The sequence below is a fragment of the Anabrus simplex genome, chromosome 14, assembly GCF_040414725.1.
Source record: "Anabrus simplex isolate iqAnaSimp1 chromosome 14, ASM4041472v1, whole genome shotgun sequence".
NCBI classification, from domain to species: Eukaryota; Metazoa; Arthropoda; class Insecta; order Orthoptera; family Tettigoniidae; genus Anabrus; species Anabrus simplex.
Genome location: NC_090278.1, coordinates 96,756,879 through 96,780,578, shown reverse-complemented (window position 1 = coordinate 96,780,578; position 23,700 = coordinate 96,756,879). Strand labels below are relative to the sequence as shown.

At 39.7% G+C, this 23,700-nt stretch overlaps 2 protein-coding genes across 9 annotated transcripts in view; one reads left to right on the top strand and one right to left on the bottom strand.

Moving 5' to 3' along the window:
• Positions 1 to 23,700, bottom strand: part of LOC136885533 (phospholipid-transporting ATPase IF) — a 266,970-nt gene that overhangs the window by 19,746 nt on the left and 223,524 nt on the right. For all 6 annotated transcript variants that reach the window (XR_010861552.2, XM_067158138.2, XM_067158139.2 and 3 more), the window contains exons 9-13: positions 18,118 to 18,240; positions 7,473 to 7,753; positions 4,464 to 4,615; positions 2,590 to 2,836; positions 956 to 1,195 (exon numbers count right to left, since the gene is read on the bottom strand). Coding sequence is in view for 5 of the 6 variants with exons in the window: in XM_067158138.2 (XP_067014239.2) it covers positions 956 to 1,195; positions 2,590 to 2,836; positions 4,464 to 4,615; positions 7,473 to 7,753; positions 18,118 to 18,240 (1,043 nt within the window). In the remaining variant the exon portion in view is untranslated. The remainder of the gene's footprint in view (positions 1 to 955; positions 1,196 to 2,589; positions 2,837 to 4,463; positions 4,616 to 7,472; positions 7,754 to 18,117; positions 18,241 to 23,700) is intronic.
• Positions 1 to 23,700, top strand: part of LOC136885536 (2-oxoglutarate dehydrogenase complex component E1) — a 149,438-nt gene that overhangs the window by 46,311 nt on the left and 79,427 nt on the right. The gene's annotated exons all lie outside the window — the stretch shown is intronic.

Sequence of the window (23,700 nt, the reverse complement as noted above, 5' to 3'; positions counted from 1 at the left end):
CACAAAATGTGATAGATATACGCCGTTTTGTACGATATGTCGTAATAAGCAATTTTTTAAAAAATACAGTGTTTTGGAGTTCAATGGGACTGTTAGATTTCGCCTTTATATCCAATAAGTCGTTAAATGCAGTGTCGCAGCAAACAGTTTTGACTTTTGTTCTCTGTAAAGGTTATTAATATGCTTTATATTCAAGCACTTTTAATATCAATACTGACTGTGTGTGGCCTCTGGAGAAACCTGGTACAGGTCTTTCTATTTAATGCCCATGGGCAATCTGCATATTTGGGAGTGTGATTATGATAACAATCAAATAACACCAAGGCCTCTGCTGAAGGATTAACGTCTCCATCAGACAGACAAATCACCATCAACAGCGTCATATGGGGTTCGAACCCTATTGTCGGCAGCCATGAAGATGGTTTTCCATGGTTTCCCATTTTCACACCAGGCTGCACCTTAGTTAAGGCCACGGCCGCTTCTTTCCCATTCCTAGCCCTTGCCTATCCCATCGTCGCCAGAAGAACTGTGTGTGTCGGTGTGATGTAAATCAAATTTTAAAAAAATTCACACCATATGAACACTGCGGAGAGGTTTGGAATTGAATCCAGGCTTCTGACACGCAGTCACCACCTCTCCTACACTACTGACCAACATTTTGATGGTGAAAATTGTTGCCACTAAGAACACTCGACCGCCTCAACCATCATGGCATGAGGCGGGCTTATCAATATTTATTTAATTTTGTATTTGTTTGCTAGTAGTAAAAAAATTTTTTTTTAAAATAATAATTTACAACCTCAAGCTCCACATCAGAGCTCTTGTTTATCTAAGGAAGATGTGAAGACTGTGCTTGTCGTCGTGTTCATGTTTCTACAAATGACCTGATTCACTTGTTTGTTCCTGATGTCAAGTGTGATTCTCCTCTACATGCAAATGGTGTGACAAAAATTACCTTGATACCTGCCGCTCGCAGGCTTTCTAGAGTCTCCTGAACCCCATCTTGCAACTGATCCTCCACACCGGTCGCTCCCAGCAAGACGAGACCTTGCTCCATCTTGCTATAGCTAGCAGCCACCAGGGACTCCCGACGAGTAGACACAGTCTGTCGAGACAGCTCCACGTGTTGTGATAAGGTGTTGTAGGTGGCGGTGTCCAGCCGACGGAATCCTACCACCATAGTGCGCAGGCCACGCTGCAATAATAGTACTTAATTAGCAGTATTGCCAACAAATTGCAAGGCAACAGGAAAGGAAAGAATCAACAGAACATAATGCGAAAAATACATAATATTATTCCTTGTTTAATAATGCATTGTTTTACAGGTATGTTCTAGTGTAATATTTATAGTGAACTTGTAGTTCAACAGACTGAAAAGCTTTTAGGTTACATTTAACTGAGTCAACACTGGCTTCCTTTTTAACAAATCAGCAGAGCATAACAAAAATACTTGCAAGAATTTAGGACAAGTAAGCAGGAAGTCACTCCTGGAGATTGTGTAAGTATGAGTAATTACATACTTTGTTTCCTTCAATTTGGCTGTGGTACATGGGCAGAGTACAACAGCAAGGAAAAGGAAATACACAACAAATGTAGAGCACTTCCTTGTGTCTACATTCTCTTTCAAAGTGAGTCTCTACCCAAGAGATTCACAAGTTCTATGCACTATGGGACAGCTCTCTTTCATCTTTCAAATTTTAAATAATGTTTTCCTCAAAATTCAACCCTATTATGTTTACCTATGTAGTGTCTTAGTTTGTTGTTATTTGTGGTTCTAACATTTTTTCTAGCTGATTCATTCTTTAAGAACCTGAATCTCTTTATTTCAAGATATATATTGAGAGGGGCTCATAATATTGGGTTTGCCCCCTTAAAACAACAAATGACCACCTCCAACGAAACCTTTTTATCTTGCTGTGGTTCCTGCCTCGACAGAAATCGCAGCATAAATAGGCAACCAAACTGTAGCTCATTATCAAACTGAAACATTTTCAAAGCTAGAGACAGAAGTCTAAAGGTTGACTGCATGAGAATGGACTAGAAAATGCCATATCAAGGCAGGCACGATGATCTTCGGTACATGCACAGCTCAAGACATTTGTTCCAGTTGGCAAATCAGATCTTTGTAACCTACTCTGATATTTTTAACACTTCATTCCCATAACTGCAGAGTTTAACACTACATTATCTGCTTAAGAAAAAATAAGGTAAGGTAAGGGTTATTCTGCCCGAAGGCAGGTCCGAACCTCTGCAGAGGTGTTCCTGAGCCGGAGTTTACGTACGGTAAGGAGGCCAATTCCTTTCCGCTCCTCCATTCCCTTACCCCCCACCAACAGCGCGTGGAAACCCATCCAACTCCTGACCACGCCCAATGTTGCTTTACTTCGGAGATCTCATGGGATCCAGTGTTTCAACACGGCTACGGCCGTTGGCAAGAAACAATACAAGAATCTTAAACAATGTACCTGCTCACTCCACTAAATATAAGAATGCCAAGTTACACTTGGAGAATCGTTGCGGTTCAGTTACCAAGCCTGCTCCCCCTTGGAAAAAGGATCAGGGTGAAATTCATATCTAGTCTCTACTCACCATAGCGAAATCATTGATGTGCGCTTGGGTGTCGTGTAAGTAGCCTGAATCTGCCAGCGGGATGACGGCAGACTCTGCACCCTTGCAGTAGAGCCACAGCTGACTCTGTTCGTCCTCCACCACTACGGACATGCGCTTGCGGTCCGAAGTGAACTCCAGGACATCCAACTTGCGATAGCGACACACCCTGTCTCTCAGGTACACGGACATGAAGTCTCCTTCCTCTCCCAGGTAAACCACACCACATCTGGAACACAACAAGAGTGAAGAACATCCTTTAGCCTGTGGTCAAGTGAATAAAAGAGACAAGAGCGAGTCTGCTCTGGACATAGCCTCTGTTAAAATTGTTAAAAAGTATCTCTTCTTCCAAAAAGAAGAAAAAAAGGTCTTTTAAGTTTTTTTTTTTTTTTTTAAGCTTCTGTTCGGAAGCATATTTGAAAAACACTGACTCTTCACCAACTAACTACATATTACATGTTACATGTTATTCAAGTATAATTAAAACTTATTTCTAAGTAAAATATTAATAAAAACATATGTCATCTTTCAGACGAGGAGTTAAAATCTTCTTTTTAAGTCGCATTCATGTTTGTGCTTGAAGGTTTGTGGAGAAAGCTGATTAACTTGCTTTTTTTTATTGCCAAAGGTAGATTCTTAAAATGCCCTTGCAGCTCAATGTTGGGATGTGTTTAGAAGTAATTTCGTCCATAGACCATATAATTGGGCAGCTTGTAACACGATCTGCAACTGATCTCTTCTTATTGGAAGAAGAGAAAATTTTGACAATATTTTAGTTTCACTTTTCAAGCATTCTTCTCCCCTCCCTCCTTACTACTACCATCCTCCCCCAATAACAAAAATGTGTAAGTTTCCCATGAGAAGTTATCAAGACTAATATGTGAACATACATTGTGCATATTTTTACCTTATTTACACCTAAGGTTATGTAAATATAGGGATGTTGACTGCAAAGCAGTCAAAACATATACTATTAATGATTTTATAAAATTGCCAAAGGCAAACAAAGGTATTTATTAGGTGGCTAAATATTTCTTTGATTGTTATATTGTCATATCAGTATGGACATGAAGTGGACAGTTCGTAATTCCATTCAGAAGTTAGAAATTTATTTTGTGTTGAGTCGTACAGTGAGGTTTTGTCGCATGATACAGTGGCTGTTATCTGGATTAGGAACATAATCGCGTGAAACGGCTGGAAATGGCTGGGAATCAAATTCGGGACTCCTTGGACCATGGAGCCGGACAGCACCATTTCACCACCTGATGATGGAGGGTTGTCAAGTACAACATTTAACAGTTAAAATTATTTTGTAAATAATTAATTCACATTCACGGATAAGGATTGTTTTTTTAAAGGAAAAAGATCCATGGTTATGTTTAAGAATCTATGAGTTAGAGCAGTTACACATTACCACACTCCACTTGTGATTCATAAGTCTAATGGACTCTGACACTCCCATAGATCATACTCCATTGTTGAAGTAGGTGATCTGAACCACATGTATTGGAGTGGTGCTGCCACACTTTTTTTGTTTGAAATAATAAATGTTTTACATTGGTTGAAACAAATATGCTTTATAAAATAACCAGAGGTCACGGACAGGAATGAAACTATTACATTTCAATTTAACTGTAATCCTTTACAACGCATGACATAAACTTGTACCACAAACTTTATTGCAGAAGGAGATCCCAGTTAAAAAGAAGGATTACTGATGTCGACCACATCAAAAAGTAGTCCTGACCTATAGTTATTTCATAAAACATCTGCAATAGATCTATTAAATCTCTAGTCTTTCTCCTCATCTACAGTTTACTCTTGAAGAAATGAGACACAGTACGTGTTTGTCTCACCTGGCAGCAGCTTCCACGAGAGCCTTCTCGTCGGGACTGGAAGCCTGGTAGTCGAGCTCCGTGCCGACAACGTAGTTGTTGTTGGTGAATGCTGTTCCTGGCTGAACAGAGTGACACAGCGCTAGTCCCAGTAAGAAGTGGTCCAGTTCAGGCTGCAACACAAAATATTGTGCCATGCTCATTATGTCTTTTAACATCCAGTCTGCAGTTCTAATACAACTATAGTATGTCTCTTCTGATATTTGAGTTTGAACCTGAAGCACGTGCGATAAACTGATATAACTTGAAAACAATATTCTCTCACACATGAGTAAATAATGCAAGTATCAAGCTCGATTATTATTATTATTATTATTATTATTATTATTATTATTATTATTATTATTATTATTATTATTATTATTATTATTATTATTATTATTATTTTACGATTACGGTTATTACTATTATTATTATTATTATTATTATTATTACATCATATGTACATACGATACGATAACGTTGTTTGTGAGGTTATGTCATGAAAAATGCACTCTATATAGACATTTATATCAGTTCAATTAATGTAAGAACCTGTATATAATTTATTCTTATCTGTATATATAATTTGTAATCCACTACAACATTGCAAAACACACTGCAACTTCTAGAATGGTACTGGGTAGACGAGAACAATGGAGAATATTCTGTACACTCTATCTATGTATTAAGTACTCTAGAATTTTTGAGAAGGTATAATGTGTAACGTATCTTTCTAGAAGCCTGGCCAGGCACCTATATAAGGAGGCATGGTCATGACAAGTTATTGTTTAGTAGAGTTATGCTGTAGCAGTAGTATACTTGTGACCTCGTGTTGTTGTGACATGCAGTGGTTGCAGTCTCCATGGTGAAGTGATAGGCAGTTGTTAAAATGGCAACTTTGTTGATGTGTGTATTTTGCCAGTGGCAACAGTGATAAAGGTTAATTTGTACATAGATGCGAATAAATAACTGTACCAACTGACAGCATTTCGTGTGTGTCTTTGTGGATACGTTAAACCCAAGGTAGCATCTACACTGCCAGTTTGCTCAGATATGACTGTTTTCAATAACAGAATATTGCAAATCTTAATCATCATTGTTTGCCTAGTAGTCTGTTGCATCGTCTTGGAGTACAAGTGATGTTCGTTGTGCTCTGCGCATAAATATGTTTACCTTCTAAAAACAACCGCAATGGAAACAACTTCCCCTACGAGACAGACAATACATTTTCACCTCACACTAAATTACAAACCTTGCAGGTTTAGTGTACAACACACTTGCCTTTGGAAATGAGATTTGGTCCATCAAAAAGAGTGAATGACTGATCTTACAGATTATGTACTGGCAGTGTAGATGCTAGCTTGGGTTCAAACCCAACTATCAATAGCTTTCCATGGTTTCCTATTTTCAAAGCAAATGCTAGATCTCAGCTGGTTCCTTCCCATTCCTATCCCATCATCACCAAAAGTCTATCTGAACTAGTTAAACCACCAATGACAAGTTATTTTATGCGGGCACAGTACTTGGACTCCACGTATGCACTGTGCCATCTGTGAGCGACCAGTCAAGATGTTCTCAAAACAGGAAAAACGCAGCTAAATTAAAACTAAATATTCCTGCAGCCATACAGCAGGACGGTGTCACGAAGGTCTTCGTGAGACCTGCGGGGATTCTGACTTGCTTTACAGAACTGTGGCACAATAGTCAAAGCCTTCAATGAGGGACGACAGCATGTAGCCGACTTGCCTCGGCCAGGTCACCCGGGTGTTCAGTGACCAGGACGTGTGGATTGCTGGAAACAGATACAATTCAAACGGTTCGTGAGTTACCCTGAGAGAAAGGCACAGTGACTAAAAATGTGCTTCATATTCTGAAAGACCCTGTTGGCATGAGAAAACTTTGTCGCAATGGGTTCTGCACCATTTCATTTAAATGCTCCATGGCGCTGGGAAGTGCTCCCTCATTCCTTACACTTCAGGAATACAGCTCCCACATCACTGGCAATATCTTCTACTCTTGAGAGACTGTACATGTTTCGTAGAGGTACTGTGCATCTAGGTATTATATTGGTTGTAATTAATTATTGTCACTAATAAAGAAACTGCCCTTGTATTATATTGTTTTAAAATATATGTTATTGTGTCATTTCCCCCTTCTTCAACATTTATTGTACTTCTCCTTCTTCTCCATTCCACATTATACTGGTTTTGATCAATTCTGTCTGTCATGTTTCTGTGCTGTTATTTCATGCGTGGTGCAACAGTGCCTAATCGGGAAGTAACTTGCTGGACACCGTGTGCAGGGTGACGGGTTCAATTCCCGGCAGGGTCGGGAACTTTTAACCATAATTGGTTAATTCCGCTGGCACAGGGGCTGGATGTATATGTCATCTTCAACAACGTTTCATCCTTATCACGACACAAGATCGCCTACAGGCATCAATTCAAAAGACCTGCACCTGACGAGCTGAACTTGTCCTTGGACACCCCGGGCACTAAAAGCCATACATCATTTCATTTCACACTGTTCTTTCACTGCCCTCTCTTCTTGTACATCACTTCCTTACATTCTTGTAGAATTTATTACACATTATAAATAGTACTGGCTGGCTGTTTCAAAATAAACAATAACTAGGTTAAAATTATATCCGTTATAAGATTTCTCCAGTTTCATAACATCATCAGTTTGTTTCAAATTCTCCACATACTAATGTTTTTCTTGATTAAAAATTCAAGAGATGTTCAAACAGTTCATATGAACGTATACTCAAACTTATTTTTCTATTTTGAATATAAAGAAATGACTTTGTATTAAAATTATAAACTTTTTATAGCTTACATTTGAAATAATAATAAGACATTCTTTTTCTTTTGCAGAAGTTGTGAAATATAGATGAAATTGATATTAAAGTGTGTTTATGATTTTGTGTTTCTGCCAGTGAAAACTCTGCGTATTATGAAGAAGACGATATGACTAGCATTTCCTTACCGGGAACATTTCCAGTAGTCGAACCTCCCTTTCATCCCCACTCGGCGATAAGACAAAGAGCATGCCGTCCCGCTCGAGGTAGGCTGTGCCAGCCACAGAACATCGCCGGAACTTCATGTTGTTCTCCGTGAGCGTACCAGTCTTATCTGTGAACAGGAACTGTACCTGACCGAGCTCTTCGTTCAGATCAGAGCTGTTGCAGATGGCCGGCTCGTTGGTGCGTGGACAGTACATCTCGACGTCCCACTCGAAGAACAAGGTACCAAGGAACTTCTGCATCTCTGAAACAGAACAGTGAAGACAGATGACTGCACACAGCTATTCTTGAGAAATATAGCAATTGAGGCTTTCACGGCCGGCGTTACAAAATAATGACAATGTTTTCCAGGCTTGTAGGCTGTGGTCCAGGAGCACGTGATTGTCCCGACGTTTCACAGAACACTACGCTCGGCATTATCAAGGGTTCCAACTGACTTCGATAGCAGCGAAGCTCACTGTGGAATGGAGTAGTGTTGCAATTCCACCTATTATATAGTGCAGGCTACGGTGCACTGCTTGCCTATTGGTCCGCCATGTTGTAGGGGCAGTCGCTGATTAGCTGTTCTTCGGCGAATGATTGCCTTGTCGCCTGCCAACAATGAGTGTTCAGCGACTGATGATCTGTCTGCTTGTCCCAGCCAGCTAAGTCTGTTATGCTCCTTTAGTCGTGTGGCGATGCTGCGTTTGGTAGTGCCTATGTACACCTGGCCACAGCTGCACGGGATCTTGCAGACACCTGCAGTGGAGAGAGGATGGCGCTTGTCTTTGGCAGACCTAAGTAGGTCCTGGATATTCTTTGTTGGCCTAAATATGGTTTTTAGGAAGGCCACTGGAGTTCCTGAAAGCCTTAAATCCTGGAGGAAACGATGGCCACGGCAGAACAGAAAAAACAACGGGTGATCCGTTGGCTGTCTCTACCAAAGCAGGTCAATGTACATCAATTTTGGCCGAAGAGCAGCCAATCAGCGACCGCTCCTCCAACATGGTGGACCAATAGGCAAGCAGCGCATTGTAGACTACATTATATAATGAGATGGAATTGCAACACCACACCATTCCACTGTGAGCTTCGCTGCTATCAAAGTCAGTTGGAACCCTTGATAATGCAAGTGATAAATATCATTATGGTTCTGTATTGAAGATTACTATACTTGTAGGATGCTAATAAATTTATTATTTAACCACCTATTCTATACATTATAGTCTCATATACACTATGTGATCAAAAGTATCCAGACACCCCCAAAAACATACGTTTTTCATCTTAGGTGCATTGTGCTGCCACCTACTGCCAGGTACTCTATAGCAGCGACCTCAGTAGTCATTCGACATCATGAGAGAGCAGAATGGGGCGCTTCACGGAACTCACAGACTTCGAATGTGGTCAGGTGATTGGGTGTCACTTGTGTCAGAAGTCTGTACGTGAGATTTCCCCACTCCTAAACATCCCTAGGTCCACTGTTTCTGATGTGATAGTGAAGTGGAAACGTGAAGGGACACGTACAGCACAAAAGCGTACAGGCCGACCTCGTCTGTTGACTGACAGAGACCACCGACAGTTGAAGAGGGTCGTCAAGTGTAATAGGCAGGCATCTATCCAGACCATCGTACAGGAATTCCTGATCCTGATATCCACTCCAAGTACTATGACAGTTCGGCGGGAGGTGAGAAAACTTGCATTTCATGGTTGAGCGGCTGTCCATAAGCCCCACATCACACAGGTCAATGCCAAACGACGCCTCGCTTGGTGTAAGGAGGGTAAACATTGGACGAATGAACAGTGGAAAAACGTTGTGTGGAGTGACAAATCATGGTACACAATGTGGCGAACTGATGGCAGGGTGTGGGTATGACGAATGCCCAGTGAATGTCATCTGCCAGCGTGTGTAGTGCCAACAGTAAAATTCGGAGGTGGTGGTGTTATGGTGTGCTTTTCATGGACGGGGCTTGCACCCCTTGTTGTTTTGTGTGGCACTATCACAGCACAGGCCAACATTGATGTTTTAAGCACCTTTTTGCTTCCCACTGTTGAAGAGCACTTTGGGGATGGCGATTGCATCTTTCAGCACGATCGAGCACCTGTTCATAATGCACGGCCTGTGGCGGAGTAGTTGCACGACAATAACATCCCTTTAATGGACTGGCCTGCACAGGGTCCCGACCTGAATTCTATAGAACACCTTTGGGATGTTTTGGAACACCGACTTCGTGCCAGGCCTCACCGACTGACATCGCTACCTCTCCTCAGTGCAGCGCCCCGTGAAGAATGAGCTGCCATTCCCTAAGCAACCTTCCAGCACTTCACTGAACGTATGCCTGCGAGAGTGGAACTGTCATCAAGGCCAAGGGTGGGCCAACACCATATTGAATTCCAGCATTACCGAAGGAGGGCGGCATGAACTTGTACGTCATATTCAGTCAGGTGTCCAGATACTTTTGATCACATAGTGTAATATCCTTATTACCTTAAGAAATGTGAGACATGTTTCGCCTTTCATTGAAGGCATCTTCAGTCATTGTATCTTGTCAAGGTTAAATCAGGCACCTGATTTATAATTATTAAGATTTAATATTAACATACTGTAGAGCCTCCGTGGCTCAGACGGCAGCGCGTGGCCTTTCACCGCTGGGTACCGTGGTTCAAATCCCGGTTACTCCATGTGAGATTTGTGCTGGACAAAGCGGAGGCGGGACAGGTTTTTCTCCGGGTACTCCGGTTTTCCCTGTCATCTTTCATTCCAGCAACACTCTCCATTCTCATTTCATGCCATCTATCATTCATTAATAAATCACTTTGGGAGTGGCGATCCCATCGTAATAATAGCCTATATATGATTCATTCATCACATCCCTGACCCGGTCAAAGACTGGAAAACAGGTTATAGGTTTTCATTTTCATTAACATACAGTACTTAAAATAGAAGCAGTCTAAAGGAAAAATGAATAACTATTTTTGATATTACTGTGAATAACAACAATAACAGCCGTTGGCTGTTGATTAATAGTTGTGACAAAGATACATAGTACAGTGTTTAGTAGCAGTGGTCTGTTTTGAATTTTTAAATATTACAATTTTTCGGAATGTTAGGAAAAACATTCCAGCAATATGAGAATGTTAATTGAGACCTTATTCAAAGTAAAGTTGTAAAAATAGAAAAACTATCTGGTTGAAGTCTCAGGTGCGAGATTTTTGGCGTGCAATAAGTAAACTGTTGATTTAACATTTGGCATAAGTCAACAACTTGATTGGAGTATCTTAACTTGTACAAACTTAAAATAGGAGCAGTCAAAAAGAAAGATTGAATAGACAATTTTTGGTACTATTGTGAATAACAACAATAATAACCTTTAGCTGTTGATAAATAGTTGTGTCAAGGGTACGTAGTACAGGGCTTAGTAGCAGTGGTCTATTTTGAGTTTTTAAATATTACATTTTTCCGAATGTTAGGAAAATACCGGTATTTAAAATATTTAAAAACTCAAAATAAACCACTGCTACTAAGCCCTGTACTATGTATCCTTGACACAACTATTTATCAACAGCTAACGGTTATTATTGTTGTTATTCACAATAATACCAAAAATAGTTACTCAATTTTCCTTTAGACTGCGCCTATTTTAAGTATGTTAATATTAAATCTTAATAATTATATTTTAATTATAAATCAGGTGCCTGATATAACCTTGAGGAGGTAAATGACTGAAGATGCCTTCAATGAAAGGCGAAACATGCCTCACATTTCTTAAGGTAATAAGAATAAAATCCTAATTATATAAGACTATAATAATTTTGTGTGGCTATTTCTAGCCGAGTGCAGCCCTTGTAAGGCAGACCCTCCGATGAGGGTGGAGGGCATCTGCCATGTGAAGGTAACTGCGTGTTATTGTGGTGGAGCATAGTGTTGTGTGTTGTGTGTGAGTTGCAGGGATGTTGGGTAGAGCACAAACACCCAGCCCCTGAGCCAATGGAATTAACCAATTAAGGTTAAAATCCCCGACCCGGCCGGGAATCAAACCCGGGACCCTCTGAACCGAAGGCCAGTACGTTGACCATTCAGCCAACGCGTCGGACATATAAGACTATAATGTATTGAATGCATAGGTGGTTAAATAATAAATTAATTAGCATCCGACAAGTACCCTGAATAATGCCGAGTGTAGTGTTCAGTGGAACATCGGGACCATCACATGCTCCTGGACTGCGGCCTATAAGCCTGGAAAACACTGTCATGATCCTTGAAAAATGTTTGTCTTCATGTAAGATAGGAGGAAGGTGAATCAACACAGGAGAACAGAGAAACAAGATGAGATATTTTATACAAGTAGTAGAAGATAAGAAGCATAGGACAGTCACAGAAGTTGTTGTTGTTGTTGTTGTTGGTGATGAGCTGTGGACTTTTACCGTGGTAATTTCACCCATTCTAAAATCCTTTAAGTGCTGAATAACATTAATACAAGCGAACACTTTAGTCCATAACAAGTCGTCATTTTGATGGGATGCACACCACTAAATCACTATCACTGAGCACTCCAAAAATATGATGAACCACCCCAATGGAATCAGTAGTATCTGAATATGATCCACCATACACCACATAGAGACTTATAACGCAATATTTGCATCATCCAAAAATGTATTTAGAACTTTAATGATCTTAGCAGAAGGATTACATAGCAAACAAGAAACACTGATTGGAAAAACCTGCTTGAGTCGCATGAGACTACTGATAAGCTTCCTACGCGGATTGACATATAGAGGACACTGAAAAAGTAGATGATTCGCATCTCCATCACGAGCACCACACGAACAGTTTGGGTCCTGCGTCAAATAGAACCGAAATTTGTATTGGGGCGTAAGGGCATGATTAAAACGCAACCTAATGATGTTCGTAATATGTCTTCTGGAATATGATCCTCTCATAAACCATGGTTTTACCGGTATAGATGTTTGTAGTTGATAATAAAAGGTACCTTTGACTTGTGCAGTCTGGCACCATTCATTACGCGCAGTGTTTAATTACAGTTACATAATCGGACGAAGGAACTATATTAGAATTCGGTACAGGGAGGCGAGAAGCTTGTTTTGCAAGGAAATCTGTTTGTTCATTACTCAAAATACCCATATGTCCGGGCAACCAGACTAATGTTATATAAATACCGGAATTATCAAGCATATAGAGAAGACTTTTAACGTTATATACATACCAGTTATAAGATAGAGCATAGGAGATCAGAGACTGTAAAGCACTCAGCGCATCCGTATATATCATAACTCGCTTATAGTCATGCCACTGAACAAAGAGTAAAGCTTGTTGGATAGCGAATAATTCTGCGGTAAAGATCGAAACATCACTAGGTAAATTCACAATTAAGTATTTATTTTCCACCTAGTCGATACAATGATTGCTTAAGGCAATTTTTAATGGTCAAAAGTGGTACATGTTTCGTATATTATCAACATCTTCAGCCACATAACACTGTTTAGATGAAAAATGTATAAAATTGACAAAGTAATGCTTTAGAGGAAGTGTCCTTAAAATTAACATAAGATTGACAAGATTAAAACAAACAAATGTAATCACTAGGTAAACCATATTGTTTCTTAACATGTATTGAAGGTATACAGAAAGCGGCTCCAACTCCAGTGGTATTCTTAGCCCCATCTGTGTATATATCTATGCTTGGAGAGATACCAGAAAGTTTCAACCTTTTAGCAGGCAAATGATCTGGCTCCTGTGCACGAATGACAGCATTATAGCTACTGCGGGTAGGCTGGATTATCAGTGGCCGATAATGGAGAACAGAATACGGTAAAGTATAGAGCATTAAAGTTACACTTTGCAGTACTGTACCTTGGATTGATTTTAACGCATCGAAGGCATGATATAAAGCAGGCAGGCTTCGCAAACTTTGACGCCGTATGGAATAATACTCGTGGAGGAGCTGCAATTTCGAGATTAAAGGGTGCCTCATAAGAGAAATTTTTAAAAGTAAATATTGCATAGCAAGCATTTTTTTACGCACATGTAAGGGAGGTTAGCAAGATTCCACCAAAAGTGCATTTGTAGGTGTTGATTTCAGAGCTCCTATACATGTGCGTAGCGCTTGATATTGACTTATGAGTATTCAAGTTCGCACTCGCTGCCAAGTCAAAGATATGTGCTCCATAGTCCAGTATCGATCTTATAGTGGACTTGTACAATGATATTGCCACACACGGGTCAGCTCCCCAGTGTCTACGGGTGACAGATTTTATTATCTGTATATACTGATCACTTTTCGAGCATAAGTAGAGAAAATGCTGCTTCCATGCAAGCTTATGATCTATAAATAATCCTAGATATTTATGTTGACTAACTATGGGTATTTCATAAGCATCAAAAGAAATCGGTGAGCGATCATAGGTATGATGGTGTGTGAAGATCATCGCTCGACATTTAGCAATAGAAAGATGAAGTCCATGATCATCCAACCATGTTATGGCCTCTCTAAGCGTATATATAATATGCTGTCTACAAACCTGTAAATTCTTGTGCGTATAATAAATAAAAAATCATCTTCGAACGCCTGTATACGAGCATAACGGAGAATGACTGTTTCAAAGTCCTTCATAAATATAGCAAAAAGAATGCCACTCAGTATATCTCCCTGAGGCAAACCTGTACTCACCTGACGTGGTTGTATTGCATATTGTGATGTTTTAAAGTACAATGTTCGATATGCAAGTAGTTGTCTAACAATGCTAATAATCCCCACAGGTATTTTAAGAGATGCAAGTTTATCCCATAGGATATTCAGTGGTACAGAGTCGTAGGCTCGTTGGATATCTAGAAACGCTGCAATCGTGCTATGTTTCCTATGACGCGCTAGTAACAAGTCGATAATGAACATATTAAACGCATCGTATGAACTACGTCCCTTAAAAAAAGGCATACTGATATTGCGGCGTTAGACTATAATACTCCAATGCCCATATAATTCTCCGAAGTAAAATTTTAAAAAAGACTTTGCGGATACATGAACCTAACACTATACCGCAGTAATTGTTCGGTTCAGAGGGTAATTGCCTATTTTTAAGAATAGGAATAAGAAAAAATTCATTCCACGTAGGTGGCGTAATAACATTTTGAAAGATGTCATTATACATTCCTAATAATACTTTCCTAGCTCTAAGTGGTAATAATTTAAGCATCTGGTACGATACATTATCAGGACCGGGAGATGAAGCAGTCACAGAAGAAATGAAATCCTAAGGATTCATTAGTATGAAAATGCATGTACTGGAAAAGGAAAGAAATAACTGTACGCAAATTTTGTATGTTTCTATCCTCTTACAAGGTGTCTTCAGTATGTTCTCTGTTCATTATGTACACTTTTAGAGTACAAATAGGAAATAGAGAAAAGAGAAATGGGGAAGACTACAAGAAGACCAATATGTGTAATGTTGTATAAAATATAAGCCAAGACATCAGTAGTCCCCACCCTGTCTTCTCCTAGCAATAATATGCTGTGTTTTTAGAGGCTCAGCACTATTTTGAGGTTAGGCACAGGATGGAACTTTCACTACAGAGCCTGTAATGGCAAAACATATCTGAGAATCACACTGCACATTTATACAGTAAATAGGGTCTTACTTTACAGGTTGACCAAGTATGAGATAAAGGATAAGACAAAAAGAGGCACCTGAGATAGGACTTGTCAACATCATGATTAGAAAGAGAGGATGAAATGTCAAATGAAAACTTAAGGAATTTGTTTTGAAGCAACAGAGGTCGGAATAAAACTACTGTACATAGACTTACATTATTTATGTAATATGCCCAAGAAAATGTATGAATTGTGACTTAAAGTTCAAAAATTGGCAGAGACTAACATACAGGGATATAGGAAAGTGTAAACAGAGATATCGTGGGAAGCCTATGCTCATCTGGGGACTGAACAGATGTAGTGTCAGGGTGTGTGTTTTATATAATCATGTTCATGTTCTCCGAATTTTCTGAATCTGATACTAATAATGAGAGTTCGGAAGTAACCAAATTACTTGTAACGAATGCTTCTGAGTAATTTTACTTGTAATTGTTACCTTTAGCAAAATGTAATTTTTACTCATAATTTACTTGAAATAGAATTGTGATTGTTGCATTGAAGCAGAAGCAGGGGAACAATTGATGATTAAGAGGACTACTATAGCAATACCAGTAGCTTCACCATTGCTCCATGTATTTCCAGTATTTCCAAACACGTTTATCTTATCCTACAATATCCATCACTGGTGGGGATGTTCTTAACCCGTGAGGACTCGCCGCGCGGTCTTTTCGACCGCACATTCATTTATTCACTTGTAGTCTCGTCTTGCGCTTGCTTCTCTTATCCTTCGCTGGAGAGTTGACAACGCTAGTGCAGTAACAGTTAATCTAAATTTGTTGTCCATTGTTACCGGGAGGACGAAACTCTGACCTCGACGGAAGTTGCGGTCTTTTCCACCGCGCGCGAGGTCTTGCGTTTGGCGTTGTTCTTTTGTTTGTGTTCCATAAAGATACCTTTGCGTAGGATTTTGGTTATTGAAAAAGAGGACCAACGTCACCAAACTGTAAATCAGACAGACAATGGTCGCTGTGCTTATTGTGACAGAAAGAAGAATCGGAAAACCAAAACTAAATGCGTTTCATGTTCACGTTTCATATGTAAAGAGCACAAATGGCCATCATGTGTCCAGTGCGCGAAGAAAAGTGTTGAAATCGTACAGGAGGAGGGGGGTGATGACTAAATTCTTCAGCATTTGTGAGATATGGCAAGTTCTGAACGGTTTTCCTGTAATGCACTCAGTGTTTATTTCCGAGATTTGTTTTGAAGCAGCCATAGGTGATGAAAATTACTAATGACTGGTGCATTGGGACTTGAGTGGGTTTTCATTCTTTAATGTTTATTATTGTTTGCATTTTACATTTCCAGAGTTCAATTTTTAAACATCGGTAGCCATAAGTTCTGACGGACAGATGTTCAAAGTAGTCAATTGAAATGAATATGTCTTTATTTTGTGTCTTGTAGAATATTTTCTCAGCTGATTAGACATACATTTGTGTAATAAAGCTATGATATGACGTTTCGGTGTATTGTGTTCGAAAAAATAATTTGTGCATTAAATAATGGCCCATGGATTCTGTGCAGTCGAAAAGACCGCGCGCGAGTTCTAGCGAAAAAATATCCGTGCGAGTTCTCCTGGGTTAAAACTAAACACATGTACTTTGGCTTAGCAATGAGAATTTTAAGAACCAATAATTTTGCAAAGTAAATGGCAACTTATTTGAAATGCTAGAAATCAAATACAGAATATCGTGCTCAGTCTCACGTACTGAAAATGAAAACCTACAACCTGTTTTCCAGTCATTGACCGGGTCAGGGATGGAATGAATGAAGCAGATATAGGCTGTTAGTACGATGGGGTCGCCACTCCCAAAGTGATTTATTAATGAATGATAGATGCTATGAAATGAGAATGGAGAGTGTTGCTGGAATGAAATATGACAGGGAAAACCAGAGTACCCGGAGAAAAACCTGTCCCGCCTCCGCTTTGTCCAGCACAAATCTCACATGGAGTGACCGGGATTTGAACCACGGTATCCAGCGGTGAGAGGCTGACGCGCTGCCGTCTGAGCCATGGAGGCTCTTCTCACGTACTGATGAGAGCTAAAAAAATTAAGAGCACACAAAATGAAGTAACATCTTTGTGAACTTTGGAATCATTTCAGCCCCATGCAAAAAGAATGTCTGTGATCGTAAGACAGCAGTTATGTGAAGTAATTCTAATTTTACTGGTTACTTGTTGTAAAAGTAATGTGTAATTAGAATATGAGTAAAATATTTCTCAAGTAACTGTAATTTCTACTCTTCCCATTACTGGAGATAATCCATCATCATCATCATCATCATCATCATCATCATCACTGACCAACTCCAGTTTCCCAGGTGTGATATACGAGCCCCTTCCATTTTGTTCTGTCCATGAACCATTCTTCGTTCACAATCCGCTTCCAATCCTGACCTCTCTCCTCTACATCCTTCTTCACTAAATCTGTCCATTTTTCCCTAGGTCTGCCCACTGGTCTCTTTCCCCTGATTTCTCTTTCATACTCCTTTCTTGCACCAAAGAGAAACATATCATGACATGTACATTTAAAGAAGTGGGAGAATGTGTGTAATTGGCAGGTAGTGCATCATAACGGTCGTTGTGTGTTATGCGAGAAGGCTGACACTGTTAGTCATCCTGGCATCGTCAGCGATGTAAAGATGTAAATTTAAACTACAATTTATTCATAAAACTGTATACTAATTTAATTTTCGTATAATTTAGTGTCTTTTATAATACAAATAACCATCTCTTAGTTCAAGTGGAATACGGATGAGGAATTTCATTTTTCTGAAAAAGTATTTGTTTCCCTAATTTTTGCCAAAAATGAGGGAATTTTCCTATTTCTTATGAAAAATATCTGCACGTATGTGCATAATTTGGCTTGTTTAATAAGAACTTAAGACCCACTAGCTCTGAAGGGGTCAGGGATTTAACGTAAACAATGCAAGGTTTTACATCCAAACAGATTTCACTCACCTATTGTCACGTATAACGAGATAGGTATGATGTAGTTGTAGAGGATGAAGAAAGATAAGAGATCCTGGATGATGCCAGCAGCTGTCACTTCTGGTATCTCGTTGCTGGTGAAGAGGGCAAGCTCTGTAACAGAAACTGACTTTAGATGGAGTTTTCTCTTAGAGCAGTTGTTATTTGAAGTTAAAAGAACATCAAAGTCTCTAAATCCAGTGTGGAAAGAGGAGACGTCGAGGGTTCAGACGAATTAGAATTGATGAGGAGAGAGCACACTGGCCTCATCTCCTCTCCCCACACTGTCTAGTCACTGTGTTCATACCATCATTCCTTTCCCTGTTCCTATCTATATAAGTCATTTAGGACTGAAAAAGTTAACCAAAAGGAAATGAGGACATGGTGTACAATATTCTCTGATAAACATGATTGCAGCCACTGATAGGGAATTGATCCACACAACTTCTCAATTACAATTCATTTTCACAAAACAAATTCTGCTTTAATAAGGAAAGTGAAACACACTTATCAGTACTGTCCAATTTTTAAATTCTAAAGGTTTTTAAACTTTTGTTATTGTTGTGAATTTACGTGTGTTGAAGTACTTTTATTTAATGTGGGAGAGAGAGTGTGAAATTTGGTCTGACTCACTGGCTGAATGGTCAGCATTGAGGCCTTCCATTCAGAGAGTGCCAGGTTCAATTCCCGACCAGGTCGGAGATTTTAATCGTGTCTGATTAATTCTTCTGGCCCAGGAACTGGGTGTTTGTGTTTGTCCCAACACTTTCCTCTTCATATTCAGACAACGCACAACACTACCAACCACCAGAGAAACACGCAATAGTGACTACATCCCTACATATAGGGTTGGTGTCAGGAAGGGCATCCAGCCTAAAACATGGCCAAATCCACGTGTGACACAGTTCACACCCATGACCCCACAGATGTGGGAAAGGTGGTAGAAGAAGAAGAAAGAGTGAAATCTGGTGTCAGCACATAGTCTACTCCAGTTGCAAAACACCACGGGGATCTGCTCAAGGCTTAGCGTCCTCATCTGCTGTGAACAGCATCCTATGTCCTTACTCCATATGAACTCTGTGGAGAGATATGGAATTTAATCCAGGCTTTTGGCATGCAATCTAAAAAAATTCAAACTCCACAGTGCACAGATCCGAAGGGTTGACAGCTGCTCCAGCCTGGAGGTACGCAGATTAAGAAGTGGTATGTGGGTGGCACGACGAATCCTCTCTGCCGTTATTCTTTGCTTTTTAGACTGGGGCTGCTATCTCAGATGGCTCCTCAATTGTAAACACAGAGGCTGACTGGACCTCGAACAACCCTTACCTGACCAGGAATCGAACCTGGGGCTTCTAGGTATGAGGCAGGCATGCTGTGCACCTACCTCTCCTACCCTGCCGGCCAACATTCTGATGGTGTAATTTGTTTTCCACCAACGGGACTCGAACTGGCTAACCATGGCGTTAGATCTTACAGACTTGATGCTTTAATGATCATGGCCACCAACAGTCGTCAAGAACTAAATAGTTTTTAAAATATCTCAATTCACTAAACACTAACACATTCCCTGCGGCAGTGAATTCTGATGGCCCGATCCTCATTGTTTCAGGTCAACGCTGACCTGACAAATTTGAATTTTGTTAGTCCCGGCTATGAAATCCAAAACAATGAAGGTGCACTTGTTGTGTACATTCTTGTTGTGCAGACATTCCAACAAATTTATGCCTGCGACAGTTTTCTAAACAAGTGCACAACCCAGAAGTAAATGTTGTTTCACGCTCATTGATGTGACGGCTCCATGCCTAAAAAAAAAAGACTAAGCTGCTTGGTAGATATTATCTAGGGAAGACTATAAACGAGCCAATAACTACTCCAATAAATAAAAATCTGAATATTAAATTTGCTTACCTTAGACCAATGAAAAAAGAAATAGGTTCACGAGATATCAAGAGGTTGGTACTCTTTGTATTAAACAAGAATCTGCCACCTGTAGGCTTCATTTGCCATAACCACATTAAGCGATTCCTTTAAGAAAGAAAGGTTATACAACAATCCGAACACAGTTTGACCCGAAGCGGTATGAATGGAAGGTCACCGTTGGGCTGATCAAAACTAGCCTAATCCTTTTCTTCAATATGAACACAATGTTGCCATTACTTATCAGCAATTTGTAACTAGGATGTAGTTATTTACTCCGCAATTTTGGGAAGTTCGCGCTGACAAAAGAAAAGTAACACACTTAAGGGCACAGTGACCTGAACTACAGGGAATGTATTTTTCAAGGCGAAACATCTATGATTGATTAAATTAATACATTCATATGAAATGTATATGACTGGACGATAAAACTAGCTTTGTTTGTGTTTTCAGAGGCTATTTATTCAAAATACTTCAACATTAAATTTAGTCACCTACAGGGTGTGTTAGTTTACTGTTTTGTAAACAGAAACCATGAAAACGCTTACTGAGATGGACATATGCATGAGGTTGATCTAGTTATCACCTCTGAGGGCCGGTTGTATAAACCGTGACAAAATTGATCTCAGTTCATGCTAAACTTGGACTTTTTTTGTTGTATAAATGTTAACCTGAGATCAGTTTACAATGAACTAGGATTAACTTTGACTGGAGAAATTTCTCTGATCAAATTGTTTGGTCTCAGTTCAACGAGTTGTTTTCTATTCGAGATACCAGAACAGCTGATTGTGAACTTAAAATTATCTGTGTTGTTACGATAAATCATAAGAAAATACACAACAGACTAACCTAATACACTGTTAGCTGTAGTTGTTGTCCATATATAAGCTATATTACGCTTTTCATAATGCAGTGAAACATAATTCTACAACATAATCTCTATGAATTGCTTACGATATTGCATTATCTTGTTACTGGGATACAGACGGTTATTCAGCATATTCTATGGACCGTTCAAAATAGAATGGCGTCAATATCCTCTGAGATAATGTTATTAACTTCGTTTTTCAAATGGAACAACACTGTTTTCTACACCTAGCCTCTATGAACATTACAATTCAGCATGGTGACTATTCCAAAAATTGATCCAGGTACTTCTCAAGAAAATGTACTGTATTCAAACGTGCTTCATTTGCCAGCTGGGGACTGCTCAGTTCGATCCGTGCTACGTGTGAAACATGAGCTAGCTAATGACATGCAGAGTTGCTTCACCTTTTCCTTCAACATTAAAAACTTGAAAAAAGGTGGATCAATCACATTACCCTCTATTGTATGTTATCACCTTTTCCTGACAGTTACGTATTCGCTCTGCTGTGCTCATAAAAGCACTCTGACCAGATGTATGATTTAACACTTTTAATATCGCCATAGCTAACAGGTACCGTAAAGGAAAAACAGACATGCGACGGGCTGTATATGACAGCATTTTTATCGTGATGTGATATTAAACCACACAAGACCGAACGAGCCCAGTGCAACTGGTCAATCGCCCCTTCTTAACACTAATCGATTCTTCAAAGAATGAATAAAAGAAAGAGAAGGGCTACAAAGCCGTGAAAATGAAAGACACAACGCTTTGCAAATATAATACTGTTGGGATCAGAGAAAAAAAACCAAGAGTTGACTGAGGGAAGTTGGAGATCCGTTTTTCCTTCACCTGTGTTTGCTGCAAGAAAAGCATATGAAGAAATTCTAATACATGCTGCAAATGATATTCATTTGCCAACAGTCACGGCCAGGTCAATCCCACCATTTAAGTATTATCCAACGGGCAAAGCTATTTCATATTTCATTTGTTTTGCGGTGTTGCAACATCCACTTTCTCATATTGAGTTAATGAATCCTCTGAATTGCTGGGATATCCACAAAGAAGAGCTTAGGGTCCAGCAGCCAAAGTTGTTGCTCTCTTAACACCACCCAGGGGTCACGTGTAGGGTAATATGAGGTTAAACCTACGGACGTGTAGCAACGAAAACCCCGCTCTAAAGATGGCTGACTAAGTAAGGGCAGAAGATGTAAATAAACAATTTAAGTTCTGTGGCCTAGGCAACGCATAAAATGTAGGGTAGAGTTCCCATCTGCATCGTGGTTTCCATGGCTGTGTAAAATGGCCGACATTTAGGGCAGTAAGAATGATAGAAAAAAAGGGATAAGGAAAGAACAATAAATTGCCCCTCTGACTAGTGTTTACTATGGATGGATTGTAGGAAAACAAGATGTCTGACACTTAGGGCACAAAAATATAGTAAAAATATGAACTTAATATCGCTTGTAACAGAATGTATTCAGAAGATAACACCACCACATGGACATCAGATATAAACACACCACGGATAGCTCTGAAAACCACAACTGAGGCATTAGTTCTTAATAAATCCATAAACTTCTCAGCACATCTTTATCTGATCTTAATTCAAGGCCGGATTTTTGACTTACAGCGAACATGTACGCAAAACATCTGCCAAGATCAAAACCCGCAATAACATCCTGCACAAACTCACAGGAACAAGCTGGGGCCCATCTGCATCCACCCTCCGAACTACAGCACTTGCGTTAGTATACCCAGTAGCCGAATACTGCTGCCCAGTATGGCTCAACAGTGCCCATACAAAGAAGATAGACACTCAGTTAAACGATACAATGAGGGCTATATCAGGAACCATCCAATCCACACCTTTGGAGTGGTTACCAGTTCTTTCAAATATTCCACCTCCTCATCTCCGAAGACAAATGGCACTGAAGACAGAATGGGTTAAATGCTGTGACAATCCTCTTCTACCAATACATCAAGACTGCCTAAGTGAAGATCTCAGGCTGAAATCTAGGAAACCTTCTTGGTTACTAGGAAAGAGGCTAGTCCAAGATGAATTTCATACTAACACTGCCTGGCGCTATGGGTGGGCAGCTTCAAACCCTGACAGATTAGGTCTAATTTCGGATCCAGTTATGCAACCTCCTGGTTTCAACTTACCCAGAAAAATCTGGTCATCACTTAATCGGATCAGAACTCAACATGGCAGATGCAACTTCTGGAAACACAAGTGGAAGATTACCAGCGATCCTTATTGCGACTGCTCTGATGTGCCTCAGACCGTTCAACATATCGTCACAGAGTGCCCACTCCGAAGATTCAGTGGGACAATAAAGGATATCCACGAGGCCAGTGATGAAGCTGTGAGTTGGCTAACAAAACTGGACATTCAGCTTTAGCAGCAATGCAGGTATTGATGAGCTCAAATGTATAAATATAGTTAATAACCAATCCTCATGCCATACGAAATAAATAAATAAATAACATCCACTTTTATGAACTCCGATTACATTTGAACTACACAGGTATAAACCAAGTTCAAATTAATACAACACGACAAAGTCGTAATCTTGGTTCATTTTCAGAACTAGGTTCTAAATTGATGTCCAGTCAGATGTCTTTATACAACCGGATCTTACTGTTTCTGCTCCATCAGCAATCATTTGGTAATGCTATATTGTATATACTGTAAAGGTTTTCGTATATATACTGATGTAACATAGCATAATATTAAGGTATTAACATATGTGTAACCTGTAAAAGCTAAATAAATGGCAGACCGACTA